General features: G+C 39.2%; 2 protein-coding genes, 1 long non-coding RNA gene and 4 other non-coding genes across 8 annotated transcripts; 4 read left to right on the top strand and 3 right to left on the bottom strand.

Moving 5' to 3' along the window:
• Nucleotides 1-770: 770 nt before the first annotated feature.
• Nucleotides 771-9,791, bottom strand: LOC133546137 (uncharacterized). 2 transcript variants are annotated; one of them, XR_009804996.1, is made up of 5 exons: nucleotides 9,493-9,791; nucleotides 9,034-9,113; nucleotides 5,565-5,836; nucleotides 2,123-2,175; nucleotides 771-2,019 (listed from the first exon to the last, which is right to left on the bottom strand). It is a non-coding gene; the product is annotated as an uncharacterized LOC133546137 (long non-coding RNA). The 2 variants fall into 2 exon arrangements; XR_009804997.1 differs by lacking the exon at nucleotides 2,123-2,175 and having other exon boundaries at nucleotides 9,493-9,786.
• On the top strand, nucleotides 9,748-17,512 carry gla (galactosidase, alpha). The gene is made up of 6 exons (XM_061891985.1): nucleotides 9,748-9,996; nucleotides 12,539-12,713; nucleotides 13,906-14,080; nucleotides 14,157-14,248; nucleotides 14,304-14,465; nucleotides 14,534-17,512. Exons 1-6 carry the CDS (start codon nucleotides 9,809-9,811, stop codon nucleotides 15,035-15,037), a joined length of 1,296 nt encoding a protein of 431 aa, XP_061747969.1. The 5' UTR covers nucleotides 9,748-9,808; the 3' UTR covers nucleotides 15,038-17,512.
• Nucleotides 10,037-10,109, bottom strand: trnav-cac (transfer RNA valine (anticodon CAC)). The gene has a single exon. It is a non-coding gene; the product is annotated as a tRNA-Val (tRNA).
• trnav-cac (transfer RNA valine (anticodon CAC)) lies at nucleotides 10,301-10,373 on the top strand. Its single transcript has one exon. It is a non-coding gene; the product is annotated as a tRNA-Val (tRNA).
• trnav-cac (transfer RNA valine (anticodon CAC)) lies at nucleotides 10,834-10,906 on the top strand. The gene has a single exon. It is a non-coding gene; the product is annotated as a tRNA-Val (tRNA).
• trnav-cac (transfer RNA valine (anticodon CAC)) lies at nucleotides 12,389-12,461 on the top strand. The gene has a single exon. It is a non-coding gene; the product is annotated as a tRNA-Val (tRNA).
• Nucleotides 17,513-18,091: 579 nt separating the features above from the next.
• On the bottom strand, nucleotides 18,092-24,769 carry rpl36a (ribosomal protein L36A). Its single transcript, XM_061891986.1, has 5 exons — nucleotides 24,705-24,769; nucleotides 24,124-24,229; nucleotides 20,086-20,153; nucleotides 19,889-20,011; nucleotides 18,092-18,261 (listed from the first exon to the last, which is right to left on the bottom strand). Exons 1-5 carry the CDS (start codon nucleotides 24,705-24,707, stop codon nucleotides 18,241-18,243), a joined length of 321 nt encoding a protein of 106 aa, XP_061747970.1. The 5' UTR covers nucleotides 24,708-24,769; the 3' UTR covers nucleotides 18,092-18,240.
• Nucleotides 24,770-25,015: the final 246 nt, after the last annotated feature.

The following is a 25,015-nucleotide window of genomic DNA, read 5'->3' on the forward strand; positions in this document are numbered from 1 at the left end:
GTATAGATGTACTTATATACATATATATACATACTGTATGAATGTAGATGTACTCGTATACATCTACATCCATCCTCTTCCGCTTATCCAAGGTCGGGTCACGGGGGCAGCAGCCTAAGCAGGGAAGTCCACACTCTCCGTTCCCCAGCTACTTCGTCCAGCTCTTCCCTGGGGATCTCAAAGCGTTCCCAGGCCAGCCGGGGGACATAGACTTTCCAACCTGTCCTGGGTCTTCCCCTTGGCCTCCTACCATGTATATACATACTGTGTATATATAGAAGTACTCATATATACTTATATATGTGTATATTTATATACACAGACTATATGTGTGTGTATATATACATACATACTTGCACGTATGTATATACATACATATATACATGTATGTATATATGTATATATATATGGAAGTACAGATGTACTGATATAAATATATAGATTTACTGATATCCATATATAGATGTACTGATATAGATATATAAATATATTGATGTACTGATAGAGCTATAGATATATAGATGTGCTGATGTACATATTAAGGTATATAGATGTATAGATGTACTGATATAGATATATAAATGTATTGATAAACATATATACAAGTACTAATATACAGTACATATATAAATATATAGATGTACTGATATACATACATACTAATACATATATATAGATATACATATATACAAATGTACCGATATACATATATAGATGTACTGATAGGCATAAATATGTATACATGTACATATATAGATGTACTGATACAGACATATAACTGTGGATTGATGACAATAAATCAACAAGCTGACAAGAGAACACATACATAAAAGGTGTGTTTGATGTACATAGAATATAAGAAAAGTACACAATGAAAGTACAAATCAGAAGACAGAATCCAACACATCAAACAGAGCATAACACTATAACTTTTATTCTGACTGTAAAATATATCAAATGGCCTATTTTTACATTGTAAAGTCATACAGTCAATACCAAACCTACTGATCTGGACATCCTTCATGTCCGCTAGTGTCCATGTTTATATAATATGATAACCTTTTAACATTTCTCAATGAAACTCTGGTGAAGCTGCTGATGGTGTGTTTGACGGAGAAGCAGAGTTGAAGTACATACTGTAAATTATTACAGTATTTCATAAAACTTCTATTTTTCATACATTTCTTTAGCTATAGAATTTAGTCAGTTAATATATTCCTCAGCACATCCACTTTACGACCTTTCTGTTACGAAATGAAAGAGGCTCCGCACCCCTTCCTTCTTTCTTTGTGGACACGCCTACTTTGGTCATGTTCACACTCATAACGAGTCTTCATGAAGAACGACAGACGTTTATCTTCATCTCAGGACAAAATAAACACTCCAAAAGTGTACTTCTCCAAAACACACTTAAAGTACTTCATCATCTCTTCCTTTACTAGTACTTGACAAAGTCACTTGGAAGTACATCAAGTACAACACAGGTACCTTGTAAAAATAACACTTATTATTATATTGCAGTATATTCACATATTTGTTACGTAACATTAAAGTACAAAATGTAAATTAAACATACATTTAGTTATAACATTCTCTTTTTACTTCATAACATCGACATTTATTTACAGTCTGATATTTAATGGTCACACATTCTGTTATTACTTTTTTTGTTATTTATTATTTGAAATGAAGCATTCATTCATGTATCATTCTCAACATGCAATATAAGTGTTACATTGTTTTTATTGTACACAGCAGTCAATTTTTACCTTTAAGTGCTTATTACTATGATTACTGATTACTGTTAATAGGTGAAGGGAAAGCAGGTACCTTGCCCAATGACACATCGGCAGTGACTCGGATGGCAGAAGCGGGGATGGAACCTGGAACCCTCGAGTTGCTCCACTGCCCGAGAAGCGCTATTCCTTTCCCCATTTGCGTAGTATTACTACTATTATTACTAGTATTACTATTAAAATGTGTTGTTTTTTTTCAATCTTCATCTTGGGAGTTCTTATCCTGCAGTGAAAATGCAAAGAAAAAGCAAAAAACACACACACATCCCGTTATCGTAGACAAAAAGGGCGGGCATAGTTACATACACAGTAAAATAAAAACATACCTGATAACACAGAATACAATTGTCTTTAAAAACGTTGTGCCATCGTCGAGCCCCTACACAAATATAATAATGAACAAGAAATGAATTAAAGTTCTTAACAAGACAAAATATTTTCTGTCGTCGCATGGACGCCTACCTCTCCCGTTGTCGTAGACAAAAAGGGAAGTTGAAAGGCGTGTCCAACGCATATAAAAAGACAGGTGTCATAGTAATTATTGCAGTAGGAGGGACAACGAGACAAACAATATTCAGGTATTTACATGTAACTTACGTATTTTGTGTAATTATAACAATAATAAAACATTAGAAAATACATTATTTACAAGACGTAATTGACTCTGTTACATACACACATACATATATATACACACATACATATACATATATATATATATATATACACACATACATAAATATATACACACACACACATATATCCATCCATCCATTTACTACCGCTTATTCCCTTTTGGGGTCGCGGGGGGCGCTGGCGCCTATCTCAGCTACAATCGGGCGGAAGGCAGGGTACACCCTGGACAAGTCGCCACCTCAACGCAGGGCCAACCCAGATAGACAGACAACATTCACACACTAGGGCCAATTTTAGTGTTGCCAATCAACCTATCCCCAGGTGCATGTCTTTGGAAGTGGGAGGAAGCCGGAGTACCCGGAGGGAACCCACGCATTCACGGGGAGAACATGCAAACTCCACACAGAAAGATCCCGAGCCTGGGATTGAACCCAGGACTGCAGGACCTTCGTATTGTGAGGCAGACGCACTAACTCCTCTTCCACCGTGAAGCCCACACACATATATACGTATATAATTATACACACATACATATATTTATATAATATATATATATTAGGGGTGGGCAAATTAATGTGTTAATTACGAGTTAACTCATCAATCTATTAACGCCGACAATTATTTTATCGCACATTTGCATATGTTGTTTATATGCTTTTATTTTGTTAACGCCTTTTCTTAGCCCGGACAAGGGGCTCTTGGTAAAGATGGAACATTTGGCAAAAATACCGGACAATTCTGCAAATTTCATGGCTGGCTTACAGCGTGGTCACTCCGGGATCACTTACGACCGCCAGACAATTCTGAATGTGGATAGATCGGGCCGTTTTGGACTGAATGACGCGTGCTTGCTAGACCGGCTAGCTAGCAGGGGAATACTTTGCCGGCTACATCCAGCGGCCTGTGAAGCAGCGGAGTATATGTATTGTCTTTCTATTTATGAATATTGCAGACGAGGAGTGTTGGCTGAGTTCTTAACGTTTACTTTCAGAGCGTGCATATCACAACATACAAGATGCTGTCATGGCGACACAACCTTTACCGGGCTACCGCGTCACTCCTGTTGCATGCTGGGTAGGGTAGTTCTTTTTTCCCTGGCTCATAACATCTCAATATACTACCATGTATATGATGCGTTCAGTTTATCAAAGCACCAAGCAAAAAATCGGAAAATTCCCATCATATCAATTCCTAGATATGGTCATAATTATTTTAAGTGCACTACGCAGAATAAACACAACATTATTAATATTGCTACTACGGATAATTTGATCAAAAATTCCCTAAAACAGCCCACTACCTATAATATAGTTTTTTTAAACATAAGATCCCTGATAAAAAAAAATGGTTCTGCTGTTAATTTAGAAATTGCCTGTTCAGATGTTATGATTGTGGCTCAGAGATTTGTATGTAGATTGTATTTATTTTCCATAACAAATAGGATAACTTAAATACCCTGGCAGTGGCAATAAGCTTAAATGTTTGTATTTACATTTTTTGAGTTGATTTTCATAAAATATGCTATTTAACTGCTACTGTTTAACAAGGACTGATTTAAATTGTGTTTGCACAACAAATGTTTTGGCGCTTTTGTTCATGTGGGAGAATATTCCAATAAGGGTGCACTACACACTACTTTTGAATTCATTATTGGGCTTTGCGTATACAATGCAGTTAATCGCGATTAATCGGAGAAATAGTGCGATTAACTTCGATTAAAAGTTTTAATCGTTGCCCAGCCCTAATATATATCTATATATCTATATATATATATATATATATATATAAAAATATATATATAAATATACATATATAAATATATATACATACACACATACATATATATATATATATATATATATATATATATATACATACATACATACACAAGCTTCTGGCAACCTCTTGACAAAATTGGTGCATTTCAGCTAAATTTGTTGGTTTTCTGACATGGACTTGTTTTTTCAGCATTGTCCACATGTAAGTCAGGACTTTGGGAAAACCTTAATTCTAGTCTGATTTAGCCATTCCTTTACCACTTTTGACATTTGTTTGGGGATTAAAGGCCTCACCTTTAGTATGAATATCTTTGACTGGCATTTTGAAAAACAGCACAGCAGTTTTGTCATATAGAGCAGTGGTTTTCAAATGGGGGTACGCGTACTTGAAGGTATGCCAAGGGGTATGTGAGATTTTTTTTTAATATTCTAAAAATAGCAACAATTCAAAAATCCTTTATAAATATATTTATTGAATAATACTTCAAGAAAATATGGATGTAAGTTCATAAACTGTGAAAAGAAATGCAACAATGCAATATTCAGTGTTGACAGCTCGATTTTTTTTGGACATGTTCCATAAATATTGATGTTAAAAATTTCTTTTTTTGTGAAGAAATATTTAGAATTAAGTTCATGAATCCAGATGGATCTCTATTACAATCCCCAAAGAGGGCACTTTAAGTTGATGATTACTTCTATGTGTAGAAATCTTTATTTATAATTGAATCACTTGTTTATTTTTCAACAAGTTTTTAGTTATTGTTGTATCTTTTTTCCAAATAGTTCAAGAAAGACCACTACAAATTAGCAATATTTTGCACCGTTATACAATTTAATAAATCAGAAACTGATGACATAGTGCTTTATTTTACTTCTTTATCTCTTTTTTTTCAAACAAAAATGCTTTGCTCTGATTAGGGGGTACTTGAATTAAAAAAATGTTCACAGGAGGTACATCACTGAACGGAGGTTGAGAACCACTGATATAGAGGATATCTGATTAGCATTTTGAAAAACAGCTGAACATTTTTGTAATATAGAGGATCTTTGACTGGCATTTTGAAAAACAGCAGAGCACTTTTGTAATATAGAAGATCTTTGACTAGCATTTTGAAGAACTGCAAGGAAGAGAGGCAGTGATCTTTGATTACCATGGAAACAAGAGATCTACACCTGAACTGAATCTGTTGTTATTGATGTGTTTTAAAGTTGTTTTTCAAGACAATTCCAATTAAGGAGCCTGCGGATGAATTAATTTCTATTCTAGTACCTCCTTGCTGACGTCCCTGACACTGTTCTCCTCGCGTCTATTTCGGTAAACACGGGCCTTTTCTCTACCTGCCTGTCTCACCTGTCCATCAGGCTGGCGTCGCAGTGAGCCTGATGCCCACGAGAGCTGTCTGCTCGCCTCGATGCTGCACGTCGGCTGGGAGATGAGCTCAGGGGTGGTATTGTGGTTTCCTCCCTGGGGAGACAATAGCGGCACACACAACACACACACATACATGCATGCATGCATGCAAACGTGGGGAGCAAAGACTCCATCCTGTCGGAGCGAAAACATCTTCCTGCAGAGAGGCTGGCTCTTGTTTCTGTCTCCCAGGTGAATTCTCTAAAGTTTGGCTGCAAATCAGCGTGGGAAGGGAAGAAAGAAAAACAGCAAAATCCGCAAATGAGTGAAAGATTTCCACACATGCTACTAAGAATAAAAACACTGACAATATGGAACAGGAAAAATAATTTAGTCCATCAAGGACCAAATTTCATATTGTTGTTTACCAAAAATGCACTTGTGGTTACACTTGTGCATCCTCGGGTCCAAAATGAACATGACATGTGTTCTTTATTTGACATGAATGTTATTTGAAAGTTAGAGGGCTAAAATTGTGCTCAAGGGTTTGTATTTTGTTTTTTTACAAATTTGTATTTTCTTTTATTTGTTGAAATTGGATACATACAAAGTATACATACTTTCTCTTAGGGAACTCTCTTCGACTCCCATTATAACTGCTTTTTTTAGCAGACCGTAATCCTGGTATATGACTATACATTTTAGTGAAAGCTTTTAAAAAATGTGCATTTTCTGCCATTTTCGGGTTTTGTCAGGACTCCTGATGAGGTTTTGAGACATCTCCTACAACTACAGCACCCGTATTGTGCTGCTGAAGCAAGTTTGTTTTTTTATTTTTTTTGTGGGCCCGTCCTTACGACATTTTTGCAAAAACAAGTTTTCCAAAAATATGCATTTTGTACCATTTTTGGTTTTTGTCGGGACTCCTGATGATGTTTTGAGACATCTACAACTACAGCACCAGTATTGTGCTTCTTTTTCTCTTGTAATGATTGTCATACACACACTAGGTGCTGAAGCAAGTCCATTTTTTTTATATTTTTTGTAAGGATTCCCCGTTACGACATTTTAGCGAAAACATTTTTTTTTTAAATTGGCCTTTTCTGCCGTTTTCGGGTTTTGTCGGGACTCCTGATGACGTTTTGAGACATCTCCTACAACTACAGCACCGGTATTGTGCTGCTGAAGCAAGTCAGTTTTTTTTTTCATTTTGTGTAAGGGTCCCCCCTTATGACATTTTAGCGGAGAAACATTTTCTAAAAATATGCATTTTCTGCCATTTTTGGGTTTTGTCGGGACTACTAATGAGGTTTTGAGACATCTCCTACAAATACAGCATCAGTATTGTGCTGCTGAAGTAAGTCTGTATTTTTGAATTTTTAGCGAATAAAATGTTTCCAAAAGTAGGCATTTTCTGCCATTTTCAGGTTTTGTCGAGTCTCCTGCTGACATTTTGAGACATCTCCTACAACACCAGCACCCTTATAGTGCTGCTGAAGCAAGTGTTTTGTTTTTTTTAATTGTGTGTAAGGCTCCTCACTACGACATTTTAGGGAAAAACATTTTTTTTTAAATACGCATTTTCTGCCATTTTGGGGTTTTGTCAAGACTCCCGATGAAGTTTTGAGACATCTACTACAACTACAACACCAGTATTCTGCTGCTGAAGCAAGTCTATTGTATTTTTTGTAAGGATTCCCCCTTACGACATTTTAGTGAAACATTTTTTTCAAAAAAATTTGCATTTTCTGCCATTTTCGGGTTTTGTCGGGACTCCTGATGACGTTTGAAGACATCTCCTACAACTACAGCACCAGTATTGTGCTGGTGAAGCAAGTCCGTTTTTTTTATTTTGTGTAAGGATCCCTCCTAAGGATATTTTAGCGGAGAAAAGTTTTCCAAAAATATGCATTTTCTGCCATTTTCGGGTTTTGTCTAGACTTCTGGTGACCTTTTGAGACATCTCCTACAACTACAGAACCAGTATTGTGCTGCTGAAGCAAGTCCGTTTTTTTTTATTTTGTGTAAGGATTCCCCCTTACGACATTTTAACGGAGAACATTTTTCCAAAAATATGCCTTTTCTGCCATTTCAGGTTTTGTCGAGAGTCCTGGTGACATTTTGAGACATATCCTACAACTACAGCACCAGTATTGTGCTGCTGAAGCAAGTCCGTTCTTTTTAATTTTGTGTAAGGATCCCTCTTTCAACATTTTACCCAAAAAAAGGTTAAAAAATATGCATTTTCTGCTGTTTTCGGGTTTTGTCGTGACTCCTGATGAGGTTTTGAGACATCTCCTACAACTACAGTACCTGTAATGTGCTGCTGAAGCAAGTCGTTTATTTTTTTCCCCATGTAAGGGTAACCAACCCCTTACGACATTTAAACAAAAACTTTTTTTTTTTAAATATGCATTTTCTGCCATTTTCAGGTTTTGTCAGGACTCCTGGTGACGTTTTGAGACATCTCCTACAACTACAGCACCGGTATTGTGCTGCTGAAGCAAGTCCGTTGTTTTTTTGGGGTTTTTTTGTAAGGATTCCTCCTTATGACATTTTATCGAAAACATTTGTTCAAAAACAGAAATGAGAAACTATTGCAATATTACAAAAACAGAAAGGAGAAATTGTTCCCAATTTTATAAGGAAAAAGTCGACACATTGTGTGAAAAAGACTGCTTTTAGTTCATTTTTTGGGGGAGGGAGGGGAAATTATTTGTTTGTAATTGTTTTTTAATCTTTAATATTATTTACTCCAAGTTATTACAGTATGTCTTTAAATACAAATGTATTTATTTAATTTTTTTTAGCCAAAGGGGGCGCATTTCAATTTCTTACACACACTTGTTGTTCCATATGTTGGCCAGAGGGGGAGCACTTCAAATTTTTACACACACCCTTTTGTTACATATGGTGGCCAGAGGGGGAGAACTTTTAAAAAAAGAAAAGTATTTTTTTTACGACCTATATTTAAAGGCCTACTGAAACCCACTACTACCGACCACGCAGTCTGATAGTTTATATATCAATGATGAAATATTAACATTGCAACACATGCCAATACGGCCGGTTTAGTTTACTAAATTACAATTTTAAATTTCCCGCGAAGTTTCTTGTTGAAAACGTCGCGGAATGATGACGCGTGTTTGTGACGTCTGGGGTTGTAGCGAACATATTAGCCCAGCACCACACACGGCTAAAAGTTGTCTCTTTTTGTCGCATAATTACACAGTAATTTGGACAACTGTGTATCTGAATCTTTTGCAATTTGTTCAATTAACAATGGAGACTATAAAGAATAATGCTGTTGGTGGAAAGCGGTGGATTGCAGCTGCCTTTAGCAACACAAACACAGCCGGTGTTTCTTTGTTTGTTGTGAAGCTTTAACACAGAGCGGTCAAGTGAAAATGTTTCTCTACGTCAACCAGCAAGTTTTTGTGATAAATTGTGATATTAAGTGGGCTCTTACCGGAGACATCAGTGGATTATACCTCCTCCTACTGCAACTCAAAAAGGCAGCTGTGATCTTGGCTCCTCGGCTTCTCCTCTCTGCATGAAAGTTTAAAATGAGCATACATTAATGCAGTATGAAGAAGAATATTTTAATGTAGACACATAGAATCATCATACTGCTGTGATTATATGCATCAAGTGTTCATTCAAGGCCAAGGAAAAATATCGTAATATGTATCGTAATATATATTGTATATTGCAATATGGCATAAAAATATGGTAATATTAATCAAAGCCAATACCGCCCAGCCCCAATTGATTGATTGATTGATAAATACTTCAACTTGAACTTGTAGTTCATTTTATTTGATCGTTTCAATAACTACAGAACATTTAAATACATAATTCAGGTAAAACCTTTATTTTCATGACATTAATCGTGTTTTCTAATAAAACAGAAAACCATTTGTGTTACCTTGTTTTTCGAGATGTCCATGTGACAATTCTTCGGTTACTCCGTGTTTCCGTCTCGTTTTAAAGTCTGTCAGACTCGTTTGGTGGTTTTTTTTGCTTCCTGCAGCATTTTAAGTCAACTCTTTTGTCTTTGTTGTTTTTTAAATGTGCCTGAAAAGTATTATTTTAATACGTGAACGTTCCCAACTGACAAGTGAACATTCATTTCCTGCTTCAGGCGTTTAATGCCGCGCTCGGACTTGATTGGTCGATCACCCGGAGGAGGCGGGAACATATTCCTAAACCCGGAAGTACACCTTCGACAAACGCAATAAAAGATGGTTATCATTTTATGGCGTAAACTGCTTTGTGGACATATGTTGTGTATTTTGGTTATCGCGGGTTTGTGGAGCCACGGCGCAGCGTTAGAAAACGGTTTGGCGAGGACGCCGACGATGGGCTGGCTACACTGGGAAAGGTTCATGTGCAACATCGACTGTGAAAAAGAACCGGATGACTGCATTAGGTAAGGACACCCGGAAGAGTGTCGGACTACGGGCAAAATGTGTTTCCGCCCGGTCTCGAACCGGGGACCTTTCGCGTGTGAGGCGAACGTGATAACCACTACACTGCGGAAACCTTCTGCTTCTTACTTAATATTTGTCAATCTTCACATGAAGGTGAGCGGAAGTCATATTCTGGTTACTTGAGACTTTTGATAAGTAATTTTCTGTTTGTATGCCACATAAAGAAGAATGACCAGATGATTTCAGATCATAGTCATAGTTTACGTTTAGTTATATATCCAAAATTCTCAATACCCACCAACAGTTTCCGTAGTGTAGTGGTTATCACGTTCGCCTCACACGCGAAAGGTCCCCGGTTCGAAACCGGGCGGAAACACTGTTTTTTTATTTAGAATAAATAAATCCAAAATTAAATTAATAGATTCTAATTTTCCTCATTCTCATTTGTGTGTCTTTACTTGATGCACTTTTCCCGGTTTCGTTCTGTTACGACTTCAAAACATATCCTCTCCAATGCAACCCAAACAATAAGCATCCATCCATTTCCTACCGCTTGTCCCATATTATTTAAAACTACACTCTTAAAGACAAACAAAATACGTTAACCTTGATTCTCTTTTAATGTGCCATTTGATTCAGTGGTCCCCAACCTTTTTGTAGCTGCGGACCGGTCAACGATTGATAATTTGTCCCGAAAATTGTAAGTGTATCTTGTGTTTTTTATGTTGGATATAATACAAAAAAATAAAAAGTTAAAAACCTTTTTAAAAACTAATAAAATGTTCTTCTGCGGCCCAGTTCCCGTTGGTTCGGGACCACTGAATTCTCGACACATGGTTTCCGTAGTGTAGTGGTTATCACGTTCGCCTCACACGCGAAAGGTCCCCGGTTCGAAACCGGGCGGAAACACCTCTTATGTTTGTGATAAATAAGTACATCTAAAATTAGATATTGCGTTTCTTGCATTTTCCACAATACATTCTAATCATAAGTTAGTCATTTTCATTTGCGTGTGTTTACTTGATGCACTTTTCCCGGTTTCGTTCTGTTACAAAGTTAAAACATCCTCTCTGATGCAACCCAAACAATAAGCATCCATCCATTTTCTACTACCGCTCGTCCCATATTATTTAAAAATACACTCCTAAAGACAAACAAAACACGCTGACCTTGATTCTCTTTTAATGTGTCATTTAAAGGCCTACTGAAACGAGATTTTCTTATTTAAACGGGGATAGCAGGTCCATTCTATGTGTCATACTTGATCATTTCGCGATATTGCCATATTTTTGCTGAAAGGATTTAGTAGAGAACATCCACGATAAAGTTGGCAACTTTTGGTCGCGAATAAAAAAGCCTTCCCTTTACCGGAAGTAGCAGACGATGTGCGCGTGACGTCACGGGTTGTGGAGCTCCTCACACCCTACATTGTTTACAATCATGGCCACCAGCAGCTATAGCGATTCAGACCGAGAAAGCGACGATTTCCCCATTAATTTGAGCGAGGATGAAAGATTCGTGGATGAGGATGAGATTGAAGGACTAGAAGAAAAAAAAAGATGATATTAGACAAATTTACTAGGATAATTCTGGAGAATCCCTTATCTGCTTATTGTGTTAATAGTGTTTTAGTGAGATTATTAAGTAATACTTGAAAGTCGGAGGGCTGCGGTGAACGGGCCCAGTACCAATCGAGCCGCGGCCCGGTGGTTGGGGACCACATATTTAAATGATACATGGTTTCCGGAGTGTAGTGGTTATCACGTTCGCCTCACACGTGAAAGCTCCCCGGTTCGAGACCAGGCGGAAACACCTCTTATGTTTGTAATAAGTAAATCTAAAATGAGATACATTCTAACGTTCGTCATTTTCATTCGCGTGTGTTTACTTGATGCACTTTTCCCGACTTCGTTCTGTTACAACTTTAAAACATATCCTCTCTGATGCAACCCAAACAATAAGCATCCATCCATTTTTCTACCGCTTGTCCCTTGCCATTTAAAGGCGTACTGAAATGAGATTTTCTTATTCAAACGGGGATAGCAGGTCCATTCTATGTGTCATACTTGATCATTTTGCGATATTGCCATATTTTTGCTGAAAGGATTTAGTAGAGAACATTGACGATAAAGTTCCCAACTTTTGGTCGCTAATAAAAAAGCCTTGCCTGTACCGGAAGTAGCAGACGATGTGCGCGTGACGTCACGGGTTGTGGAGCTCCTCACATCTGAACATTGTTTACAATCATGGCCACCAGCAGCTAGAGCGATTAGGACCGAGAAAGCGACAATTTCCCCATTAATTTGAACGAGGATAAAAGATTTGTGGATGAAGATACAAAAAAAACGTTGACATTCATTGTACGTTAATATGCCTTCCAAGCAATACATGGTTTCTGTAGTGTAGTGGTTATCACGTTCGCCTCACACGCGAAAGGTCCCCGGTTCGAGACCGGGCGGAAACACTTTTTTGATATCATAGTTTATAAATCGGTAAACCGTTAGAATTATACACATGGAATGAAATATTGTGCCGGCTTAGTGAACGACTTTTCATGCGGATGGCGGATGTGATGGTGGAAGAGGGTTGGAGAGAGGCCGGATATCAGTACGTTTGCATCGACGACTGCTGGATGCATCCCAGCCGGGACGCACAGGGCCGCCTGCAAGCAGATCCCGCCCGATTCCCTGGTGGCATCAAGAAACTGGCCGACTACGTAAGTACTTTGCTTTCAAAAAGTGACTATACTGTAAAAGGGGCTTTTTTTTGCATGACACATTTAGTTGTGTTTGGATCACATTTGGGTGGGTAGTTGATGTACTTCATGGGTCACCAACGCGGTCGCCCGTAAGGACTAGATGAGTCGCCCGCTGGCCTGTTCTAAAAATAGCTCAAATAGCAGCACTTACCAGTGAGCTGCCTCTTTTTTTCTTTTTTTTTTAACTAGCAAGCTGGTCTCGCTTTGCTCGACATTTTTAATTCTAAGAGAGACAAAACTCAAATAGAATTTGAAAATCCCAAAATATATTTTAAAAACTTGGTCTTCACTTGGTTAAATAAATTCATTCATTTTTTTACTTTGCTTATTATAACTTTCAGAAAGACAATTTTACAGAAAAAATACAACCTTAAAAATGATTTTTAGGAATTTTAAACACATATACCTTTTTACCTTTTAAATTCCTTCCTCTTTTTTCCTGAAGATTTAAATCAATGTTCGAGTATTTTTTTTTTTTATTATAAAGAATAATAAATACATTTTAATTTAATTCTTCATTTTAGCTTCTGTTTTTTCGACAAAGAATATTTGTGAAATATTTGCTCAAACTTATGATTAAAATTTAAAAAAATATTCTGGAAAATCTAGAAGAAATAATGATTTTTTCTTGGTTGGAAATATAGCTTGGTGCAATTTGTTATATATTCTAACAAAGTGCAGATTGGATTTTAACCTATTTAAAACATACATTTTTTCTAAAAGATTCAAATTAGCTAGTTTTTCTCTTTATTTTTTTTCGGTTGAATTTTGAGTTTTAAAGAGTCGAAATTGAAGATAAACTATGTTTTAAAATTTAATTTTTTGTGTTTTCTCCTCTTTTAAACCGTTCAATTAAGTGTTTTTTTCATCATTTGTCTACAAAAATCCTTCCCTAAAAGGAAATAAATTTAAGACGGAATGTTCGACAGAAATACCTATAGAGATTTATTTACTAAAGATAAATTGAGTAAATTGGCTATTTCTGGCAATTTATTTAAGTGTGTATCAAACTGGTAGCCCTTCGCATTAATCAGTATCCAAGAAGTAGCTCTTGGTTTCAAAAAGGTTGGTGACCCCTGCTGTACTTTCTGGTAGTGCAACACTGCCCTCTCCTGGAGGACTTGCAAATAAGAGCTTTTTTTGTTTCCAGGTGCACTCCAGGGGTCTGAAGTTGGGCATTTATGCAGATGTTGGCAAAAGTACCTGTGAAGGATACCCAGGCAGTCTGGGTCACTATGACACCGACGCTCAGACTTTTGCAGAATGGGAAGTGGACCTGCTGAAATTTGACGCCTGCTACATGGACTGGACTTTGCTTGGACAAGGCATGTGTAATAATAATAATAATGCAGTATAGTAGTAATATGAGTGCTACATGTTGTACTGTTTCTTCGGGTTCAGGCTATGTGAATATGTCCAGAGCCCTGAACAGAACCGGACGACCCATTCTCTACTCTTGCGAGTGGCCTGTACATGAAAGGCAATTCCAAAAGGTGAGATCAACGATTGTATGACTGAGCATGATTAAAGTGGTCTTTGTGCGTGCAGCCCAACTACACTGCCATTAGAGAGACGTGTAACCAGTGGCGCAACCATCCAGATGTTTATGACTCATGGAGCAGCATCAAGGCCATCTTGGACTGGACGGCTACTAATCAGGCTGAGCTCGTCCCCTCAGCCGGTCCTGGGGGCTGGAATGACCCAGATATGGTATCGCCGTCTTTTTGTGGGTGAATGAAGTGAAGACCCGCTAATGACATGCAGTCTGTTGTCTCTAGCTGGTGATAGGGAACTTTGGCCTGAGCCTGGACCAGCAGGAGTCTCAGATGGCACTCTGGGCCGTCATGGCGGCGCCGCTCCTCATGTCCAACGACCTGCGAGCCATCTGTCCGCGCTCCAAGCGGCTGTTGCAGAACCGCCACATCATCGACATCAGCCAGGACGCACTGGGCAAACAGGGGTACCGCGCAGACAAGGCGGAGGGAATTGAAGTGTGGGAGAGGCCTCTGTCCAATGGCAGGTTGGCCATGGCTGTACTTAACAGAAAGGAGATCGGAGGTCCACGAACATTCTCTTTGCAAGCAGCCGCCGCCTGGAAGATGTGCAGGCCGCAGTGTGAGGTCACCCAGATCCTGCCTTGGTATGAGGAGATGGGCTTTAAGACTGAACACAAAGTCAGTGTTAATCCTTCAGGGACTGCTCTCCTGATTATCACACCCAGCAGCCATGCAAAGTTTAGAATTGATGAGATGCATTTGTTGGAAAACGTGGACGTTCTTTAGCCAGGCATGTTATTAACTTAATGCATGGTCTAGAGCAGGGGTCTCAAACATGCGGCCCACACCTTGATGTGAAAATTTTATGTTGGTGCGGCCCGCGAGTTTTAAATGAATGGCGCTTTATAGCGTCATATTAGTATACCCGAGATTTTTCTGGGAGACTTCCAATTTTCAGTGCCCCTCCAGGGGTAGTCATTCTCCCGAATTTCACCCAAACAACAATATTAGGGGGGCACTGCCTTAAGCGTCCCCTACAATCTGTACAATCAGCGTGACAGCCCAGCCACATTTTGTATTTGGCTTCTGTAGACGCAGTAAGAGACTGCAAGGCATACTTGGTCAACAGCCATACAGGAAACACTGAGGGTGGCCATATAAACAATTTTAACACTGTTACAAATTAACGCCACACTGTGAACCCACACAAAACAAGAATGAAAAACACATTTTGGGAGAACATCCGCACCATCTACATGTGCTTTGTGGACTTGGAGAAGGCATTCGACCGTGTCCCTCGGGAAGTCCTGTGGGGAGTGCTCAGAGAGTATGGGGTATCGGACTGTCTTATTGTGGCGGTCCGTTCCCTGTATGATCAGTGTCAGAGCTTGGTCCGCATTGCCGGCAGTAAGTCGAACACATTTCCAGTGAGGGTTGGACTCCGCCAAGGCTGTCCTTTGTCACCGATTCTGTTCATAACTTTTATGGACAGAATTTCTAGGCGCAGTCAAGGCGTTGAGGGGTTCCGGTTTGGTAACCGCAGGATTAGGTCTCTGCTTTTTGCAGATGATGTGGTCCTGATGGCTTCATCTGACCGGGATCTTCAGCTCTCGCTGGATCGGTTCGCAGCCGAGTGTGAAGCGACCGGAATGAGAATCAGCACCTCCAAGTCCGAGTCCATGGTTCTCGCCCGGAAAAGGGTGGAGTGCCATCTCCGGGTTGGGGAGGAGACCCTGCCCCAAGTGGAGGAGTTCAAGTACCTAGGAGTCTTGTTCACGAGTGGAGGAAGAGTGGATCGTGAGATCGACAGGCGGATCGGTGCGGCGTCTTCAGTAATGCGGACGTTGTACCGGTCCGATGTGGTGAAGGAGCTGAGCCGGAAGGCAAAGCTCTCAATTTACCGGTCGATCTACGTTCCCATCCTCACCTATGGTCATGAGCTTTGGGTCATGACCGAAAGGATAAGATCACGGGTACAAGCGGCCGAAATGAGTTTCCTCCGCCGGGTGGCGGGGCTCTCCCTTAGAGATAGGGTGAGAAGCTCTGCCATCGGGGAGGAACTCAAAGTAAAGCCGCTGCTCCTTCACATCGAGAGGAGCCAGATGAGGTGGTTCGGGCATCTGGTCAGGATGCCACCCGAACGCCTCCCTAGGGAGGTGTTTAGGGCACGTCCAACCGGTAGGAGGCCACGGGAAAGACCCAGGACACGTTGGGAAGACTATGTCTCCCGGCTGGCCTGGGAACGGCTCGGGATCCCCCGGGAAGAGCTAGACGAAGTGGCTGGGGAGAGGGAAGTCTGGGTTTCCCTGCTTAGGCTGTTGCCCCCGCGACCCGACCTCGGATAAGCGGAAGATGATGGATGGATGGATGGATGGATCCGCACCATAACACAACAGAACAAATACCCAGAATCCCATGCAACCCTAACTCTTCTGGGCTACAATATACACCCCCGCCCTCCCCAACCCACAGACTCACTTCCGTGAGTCTGCAGAAGCCACATACAATATGTGACAGGGCCGGCAAGCTCATTGAACGGTGGAAAAGCGGACGAGACGGCAGGGTGTAGAGGGCGCTAAAGGCAGTGCTATTACGGCACGCCCTTAATGTTGTTGTCCGGGTGAAAACCGGGAGGATTGCCCCGGGAGATTGTCGGGAAGGGCACTGATATTCGGGTGTTTCCCGGAAAGATCGCGAGAGTTGGCAAGTATGTTGCTAGGGCGGGAAAGCCATTCAAAGGTTAATTCATTAAAAAGTGCACGTTACATTTTTTTAAGAAATTTTTCTTGCAGCCCAGCCTCACCCAGTTTCTGCATCCAGTTGCTCCCAGGTATATTGAGTTTGAGACCCCTGGTCTAGAGCAAAGAGTACAAGATCAAGGGTCAAATGCAGGGAATAATTTCACCACACCTAGTGTGTGGAAATCATCAGCACTGAAACTTTAACCATTTATTCTATTGGTTAACTTCCTTTATCTAATTAGCCATTTGTGATTTATAGCATGGTGTTTGTTTCAAATTGATTCAACTATTCAATGTAAAACTATAAACAGTAGAAACATCAGCTAATCTCTTGTTGTAAAACACCAATGAAAATTAAATGTAGCATTTAGACAGGCTATACTGTAGCTAAAGTCATCACATTGTCTGCCCAAATCATGTGAGTTCTTAAATGTGTATTCCATTTCTTAGATGTCGAGAGCAGTTTTGATTTCGGTTTAGATGGTAAACAACTCAAATAAATGTTTTATGCGGACACTTACATTTGTTCTAGTGTGGTCAAGTAGATGCATTGTGTAAAAAATCTAAGGAAGAGAATACCTCGGCAGTCTTCTAGTTTTTTATACATTATATATATACATATATATTTACATAATATATCTACATATATATATACATACACATGTACATATATATACACACATATATGTAAATATACACATTTTGCCTCGGATTAGCTTGTCCTTAATGTATTTGCCCTTATCTTAACCGATCATGACTCATAGTAAACCCACCAACCAATTATGGATTGTCTTATATGTAAAGCAACCAATCATCGTTTCCCTTATATTTTGTCCCCTGTCCGTGGAGTTGCTTCGCTACATAAGTTTTGATTTTTGAGTTAATTTTTTATGGAAAACCGTAGTTTTTAACACTGAATTATCAAAAACCATACTATTACAGGAAAACGGTATTGTTGGCAGGTATGGCAAAGAGACGGATCAAGATTTTAACACATTGTAGGACGGGAAAAAAAAGAAAAACGGAAAATATTTTTTCATATTTTTACAAAGATAAAAAAAAGACAGATTTCTGACTAGACGGAAAGATCACGTGCCTGTATAGTCCGTAGGTACTTTTTATTTCACATAAGCGTACACATTGGGTTATTAAGATTACCAAAGAGTGGTTTTCTTTGCAGGTGTATCAGTGAAGAGACATTGTATTGTAACTTGAACACGTTTATTGAAAACGACGAAGAACCACAGCTTAGAACTGGATGACCTGGCCCTGTTAAAAGAAAAAAAACATTTGTTGAAAAGGCAGCAAAAGCAATAAAACAAGTTACACACAAGTCTCTGCAATCAGATGCAGAAAAAAGAAAAATATGTGGACAAGTCTTGTTGACATCTGGACACTTAAAATGTGCTTTATTTACACGTTTATTTTTAAAACTCTGGATAATTCAACTTTCACTTCCACCTTTCTTGTAACCTCTGTATTTCAAATGTGTCACTGTGCAAAGAAGTGATTAAAGGCTTTTTAGAAATGCATGTTAATGGCTGTGAATATCTGGGGAACTCGCAATTTGTTTATGATTCAGTTGTATATCATTATTAAATATAAATATATATTATACTTTTATTATGTATTTAAGGCTCCTTTTTTGGCTGCTGACATCCGCGGAATAGTAATTCCTGGTTTTCAGATGTGTTGGCACAAAGCATAGATGGAAGACTAGATACGTGAGCACCGTAAGAGCTTGCTAAAAACAACATTACATACTTAAGGAGCAGGCATACTTATTTTCATGTTTGTGCCTTTAAAAAAAACACAGAATGCTCAGACACTTTGTCTCATGTCACGGTAACTTGCTGCTCAAAGAGCTGTATCGTATCTAAATTCTACCTTTTCATATCCATGGCTGACATAGTCGCACTGTGTTGATGCTCTCTCTCCTGACTTATTAATCTAACAATCGCCGTAAGTTTTAGATATGAAGATTTTTTTTAACTGCTATTGCTTTGACTTGTTTTCAACTTATTTGTCCTGTATAGCACCTTGTGCACCATTGTGATGTTGGAAGGTGCTACACAAATAAACTTAGAATTATCTACTCGCCGTTTCCTCTTAGCTGAGTACTCTGTGTTAAAGTGGTTCCAAATAAACTTCTGTTAAGGTGTACAAAGTATTCTTTTGTTTCATTACTTTACATTTCAACTTGCTTGGCACCGCAATTAGCATAGCGTGTCCTCTCCTACTTCATGTGTGTGTACACAAGGTCTGCATTTTAGACAAGTCAACTACTTTAGCGTACAAAAATAAATCAGTATTTACATTTTTGTCCATTGATTCAGAAACGTATACTTCTGGTAGAGACACAACAAAAGAACACTTTCTATTATATTATCCTCTCTGAACTTGACTCTTATTAATTTACTTGGTAAGGTAATCTTGGTAACAAATTACTTTCTGATGTACCACAGTTTTATTTACACTTCGCTTCCTAAGCACTTTTTTTCTTTTGTGGTTTCAAGCTTGCCATTACTGGTGTGTAACAGGTCTAGCCTCATGCTTCAGTCATATTTGTAACAAAAAAGGCAGCTTGTCACAATGGGAGCAGCTCCACACTGTGTATGAAGCTGCTAGCCGCCTGTTAAATCGGGGGAACAATAATAAAGTGTCAGCTAGAGAGGATCAGCTTTTGAAAGGTTATTGCCGATGGCCAATTTAGGACCTCACGAAAATCACCCGATGCTAAGCTGTGGCTGATCAATTGGCACATTCCTAGAGCTAACGTGTAGGATTATATAACGCTAGTGCCACAGGTGTTTTTCACAGCAGACTAATGGCTTCTTATCTTCCTATTCAATACAGTCATTCCAACTGCCCATAAAACATTGGTCGAAACACTTGCCTTTCTCTTCTTGTCACCACCCAACTCAAAGTGCTTGCATCTTTTGATGGCCAGCATTCTCTTTGATCTGCAGTTGGGCTCCACGCACTCAAGCCTCAACACGATCTTCTTGGTTGTTTTAGCCTTGAAACAGAAAGTACGTTTTAATAAAGCAGAACTTTGCATGTGAAAATGCGCATGAGCACAAAGGAAGGTACCTTTTTACGGAAGATGGGCTTAGTTTGGCCGCCGTAGCCGCTCTGCTTGCGGTCGTATCTTCTCTTACCTAGAGGATAGTTTCAGATCAACAACAAAGGTCTAAACATTGATAACCACCATAAGTATAATTGATAGATAATTAATTTACTACCATTTGTCCTTAATAATTTTGACAAAATAATAGAATGATAGATACAATATGTCAATGCATACATCAGCATACTAATTAGGAGCCTTTGTCTGTTTACTTACTACTAAAAGACAGGTTGTCTAGTATGTTCACCATTTTTAAGGACTTAACTCCAATAAGAAACATGTTTAATGTACCATAAGATTCTTTGTTAAACTAAAGCCAATAATGTAATTTTTTTGTGGTCCCCTTTATTTAGAAAAGTACCAAAATAATTTTAGTACCGGTACCAAAATATGGGTATTGTTATATGACTAGTGGGCATACAAATATTAAATACATCATTTTTTTTCAATAAAATAATAAAAAGGGTTCAAGATGTTCCCAATTCTTGTTCTGTGTACTTTGTGAGCACTTGTAGTTTGAATAGTCTCTTAAACGGAATCATATTGGTGCTTTGTTTTTATTTATTTGGCAAGTCCATTCCATAATTTCATTCCACATACTAATATGCTAAAGGTTTAAAGAGTAGTACGTGCACACAAATGTTTTAAATTAGATATTCCTCTAAGGTTTTATTTCTCCTCTTTTGATGAGAGGAATTGTTGTACATTCTTAGGTAGCAGCTTTTAGTTTGCTTTGTACATCACTTTAACCGTTTGCAAATGCACCAAATGTTGAATTTCAATAACTGTGATTTAATAACTAAAGGATTTGTATGTTCTCTATGTCCAACATTTTGTATTATTTTAATTGATCTTTTTTGTAACATTTAGTGAATGAAGCGCACATTTGTAGTTGTTACCCCATATTTCTACACAATAACTCGTACACGGTAATACTAGTGAGCAGTAGAGAATATGAAGTGATTTTTGGTCCATCCGTCCATCCCTTCATTCATTTTCTACCACTTGTCCCCTTTTGGAGTCGATGGAGCCTATCTCAACTGCATTTGGGCGGAAGGCGGGGTACATCCTGGACAAGTCGCTATCTCATCGTAGGACCAACACAGATAGACAACATTCACACTCATATTCACACACTAGGGCCAATTTAGTGTTGCCAATCAACCTATCCCCAGGTGCATGTCTTTGGAGGTGGGAGCAAGTCGGAGTACCCGGAGGGAAGCCATGCAGTCACAGGGACAACATGAAAACTCCACACAGAAAGATCCCAAGCCTGTGATTGAACTCCAGACTACTCAGGAAGTTCGTATTGTGAGGCAGATGCACTAACCCCTCTTCTGTCGTGCTGCCCGGTCCAAAACACGTTTTGCTTTATTCATTATTGACATGATTCTTGCTACTTTAAAGGCCTACTGAAATGAGATTTTCTTATTTAAATGGAGATAGCAGGTCCCTTCTTGATCATTTTGAGAAATGTGAACCCGTTCTCAAAACAATGGCAATAAAAAACTTTCTGATTCTGATATTGCCATATTTTTGCTGAAAGGATTTAGTAGAGAACATAGAAGATAAAGTTCGCAACTTTTGGTCACTAATAAAAAAGCCTTGCCTTTACCGGAAGTAGCAGACGGTGTGCGCGTGACGTCACTAGTTGTAGGGTTCCTCACATCCTCACATTGTTTTTAATCATAGCCCCCAGCAGCAAGAGCTATTCGGACCGAGAAAGCGACAATTTCCCCATTAATTTGAGCGAAGATGAAAGATTCGTGGATGAAAGTTAGAGTGAAGCATAAAAAAAGGCGGCGGCAGTGGGACCGTTTCAGATGTAATTAGACACATTTACTAGGATAATTCTGGAAGATCCCTTATCTGCTTATTGTTTTAACAATGTTTTAGTGAGATTGTAAAGTTATACCTGAAAGTCGGATGGCTGCGGTGAACGCCAGTGTCTCTGAGAGAAGCCGAGGAGCCAAGATCACAGCTGCCTTTTTGAGCTGCAGGAGGAGGTCGTGTAATCCACTGAAGTCTCCGGTAAGAGGCGACTTATCATCAGAATTTTCCCATCCAAAAACTTGCTGGTTGACGTAGAGAAACATGTTCGCTTGACCGCTGTGTTAAAGGTTCACAACCAACAAACACCGGCTGTGTTTCGGTGCTTAAGGCAGCTGCAATCCACCGCTTTCCACAAACAGCATTATTCTTTATAGTCTCCATTATTAATTGAACAAATTGCAAAAGATTCAGCAACACAGATGTCCAATTTATTGTGTAAGTATGCGATGAAAAGAGACGACTTTTACCCATGTGTGGTGCTGGACTAATATGTCCGCTACAACCCGAGACGTCACAAACACGCGTCATCATTCCGCGACGTTTTCAATAAACTCCGCGGGAGATTTAAAATTGTAATTTAGTGAACTACACCGGCCGTATTAGCATGTGTTGCAATGTTAATATTTCATCATTGATATATAAACTATCAGACTGCGTGGTCGGTAGTAGTGGGTTTCAGTAGGCCTTTAAGTTGTATATTTTTTCAATCGTTGTACATTCAAATCACAGTGTATGTTCAATTTGTTTACACTTCAGTCACACTGACAGATCCACATGATCCAGGCCTAAATTAGACTCAACATGACATTTGTACTAAGTTATAACATACAAATCAGTGGTGAAAAACCTAATAACTTGAAGTGTATTTAAATAAAACCCACTAGACTCCATTCATTAAAGGCCTACTGAAACCCACTACTACCGACCACGCAGTCTGATAGTTTATATATCAATGATGAAATATTAACATTGCAACACATGCCAATACGGCCTTTTAAGTTTACTAAATTGCAATTTTAAATTTCTCGCCAAGTGTCGTGTTGAAAACGTTGCGGTATGATGACGCGTGTGTTTTCCAGACCGAATAAAGCTATAAGTAGTATGCTTTAATCACATTATTGCACAGTATTCTGGACATCTGTGTTGCTGAATCTTTTGCAATTTGTTTAATTAATGATGGAGAGGTCAAACTAGAAAGATGGAGGTGGGAAGCTTTTAGCCACAAAAACACAGCCGGTGATTCCTTGTTTAAAATTCCCGAAGATGAAGCTCTACTATGGATCACAGCGGTCAAGCGAACATGGATCCCGGCTACATGTCAACCGGCAGTTTTCGGTGAGAAAATTGTGGTAATAAGTCACCTCTTACCAGAGACATCAACGGAGCTTCCGTCCTGCTGCAGCTGCCGTACTTCCCTTAACGACTCTGGCGTCAACACACCCGTGGCCACACCCCTCCGACTTTCAGGTACTATTTCATCTCACTAAAACACTAGCAACACAATAGCAGATAAGGGATTTTCCAGAATTATCCAAGTAAATGTGTCTAAAAAAATCTGAATTGCTCCCATTGCAATCACCTTTTTTTTTTAAACTTATTTTTCTAGTCCTTCACTCTACATTTCTTCATCCACGAATCTTTCATCCTCACTCAAATTAATGGGGAAATTGTCGCTTTCTTGGTCCGAATAGCTCTAGCTGCTGCTGGCTATGATTGTAAACAATGTGAGGATGTGAGGAGCCCTACAACCCTAGATGTCACACGCACATCATCTGCTACTTCCGGTACAGGCAAGGCTTTTTTATTAGCAACCAAAAGTTGTGAACTTTTTCGACGATGTTCTCTACTAAATCCTATCAGCAAAAATATGGCAATATTGCGAAATGATCAAGTATGACACATTGAATGGACCTGCTAGCTATCCCCTTTTAAATAAAAAAAAATCTAATTTCAGTAGGCCTTTAAAAGCAGCATATATTAATGCAGTATGGAAAATGTTTTAGCGTAGACACATAGAATCATCACACTGCTGTGATTATATGTGGCAATTGTTAATTCAAGGTTAAGGGCAAATATCGAGATATACATCTTGATATGGCCTAAATATATCGAGATATTAAAAAAAGGCCATATCGCCTAGCCCTAATTACATTAATTAAGCTACTCACCCTGTGCATAGAGGGAATCCTTTCCCTTCTTGTACTGGGTAACCTTGTGGGGTTGGTGCTTTTTGCACTTTTTGCAGTAAGTCCTGCGCGTCTTCGGGACGTTCACCTGAGCACATCAACGACAGAAAACAGTCAGCATGTACGACGTGACATTATTCCAACCCACCCAATGTGATCATGCAAATGTGCAAAAGCGTCAGTTATATCAAGCCGCCATTTAAAAGAGATGAGAATGCCTGCGGGACTAGCGTCCGTTTTGTTAACATTAAAGCATTGATATTTGTCACACAGGTAAACCTAGTGAACGAGTGTCTAATTTCTGCCCCAACATTACTTTGAGGTTAAAACATTCCTAAAATTGCAGCATTTTAGGCCGGCTAGCAACAAGGCTAGCAAGCCAAGGCTGTATCGGCAGAAGGAGATTTCACTCCCAAAATGACACAATAGCAGAAAAATAGTGGCATCGTTACGACTATTGAAACATTACACGCGTATGTCAGCGATCAAAACGCACGGATGATGTATTAAACTCTGGGATAGAGGCTGATTGAACAAAGTGGATTTGTGTAGCGACAACATACCATGTTGGCGACCCGATGCAGCCAAAAAGAGGAAGTCCAGACCCGGAAACACTTCTTTAAAGTGCTGAACGAGAGTTTTGAGGGATTTTTCGCCCCCTAGTGGTTAGGACTTTTAATGGAGGACCAAAACATTCTTATTATAGTACAAATGTACTTTAAACCAGGGTTTCCCAACCTTTTTCCCACCAGGGACCGGTTTAATGTATGCATTATTTTCACGAACCGGCTTTTTACGTGTGGTAGATAAAAACAGCGAAACAATTTGCCTTTGGCTACATCCTGGCACATTAACATTTTATATGTCCATTAAT

Source organism: Nerophis ophidion, linkage group LG29 (genome assembly GCF_033978795.1).
Source record: "Nerophis ophidion isolate RoL-2023_Sa linkage group LG29, RoL_Noph_v1.0, whole genome shotgun sequence".
Classification (NCBI taxonomy): domain Eukaryota; kingdom Metazoa; phylum Chordata; class Actinopteri; order Syngnathiformes; family Syngnathidae; genus Nerophis; species Nerophis ophidion.

Bases quoted from the DNA above. Each gene is read 5' to 3' on its own strand.
- gla (XM_061891985.1), top strand. From the start codon at position 9,809: ATGGTTATCATTTTATGGCGTAAACTGCTTTGTGGACATATGTTGTGT. The intron at 14,081-14,156 runs GCATGTGTAATA...CTTCGGGTTCAG, and splicing joins CTGGACTTTGCTTGGACAAG to GCTATGTGAATATGTCCAGA. The intron at 14,466-14,533 runs GTATCGCCGTCT...TGTTGTCTCTAG, and splicing joins GCTGGAATGACCCAGATATG to CTGGTGATAGGGAACTTTGG.
- rpl36a (XM_061891986.1), bottom strand. The intron at 20,154-24,123 runs GTGAGTAGCTTA...ACTATCCTCTAG, and splicing joins GGATTCCCTCTATGCACAGG to GTAAGAGAAGATACGACCGC. The intron at 20,012-20,085 runs GTACCTTCCTTT...TTCTGTTTCAAG, and splicing joins AGCCCATCTTCCGTAAAAAG to GCTAAAACAACCAAGAAGAT.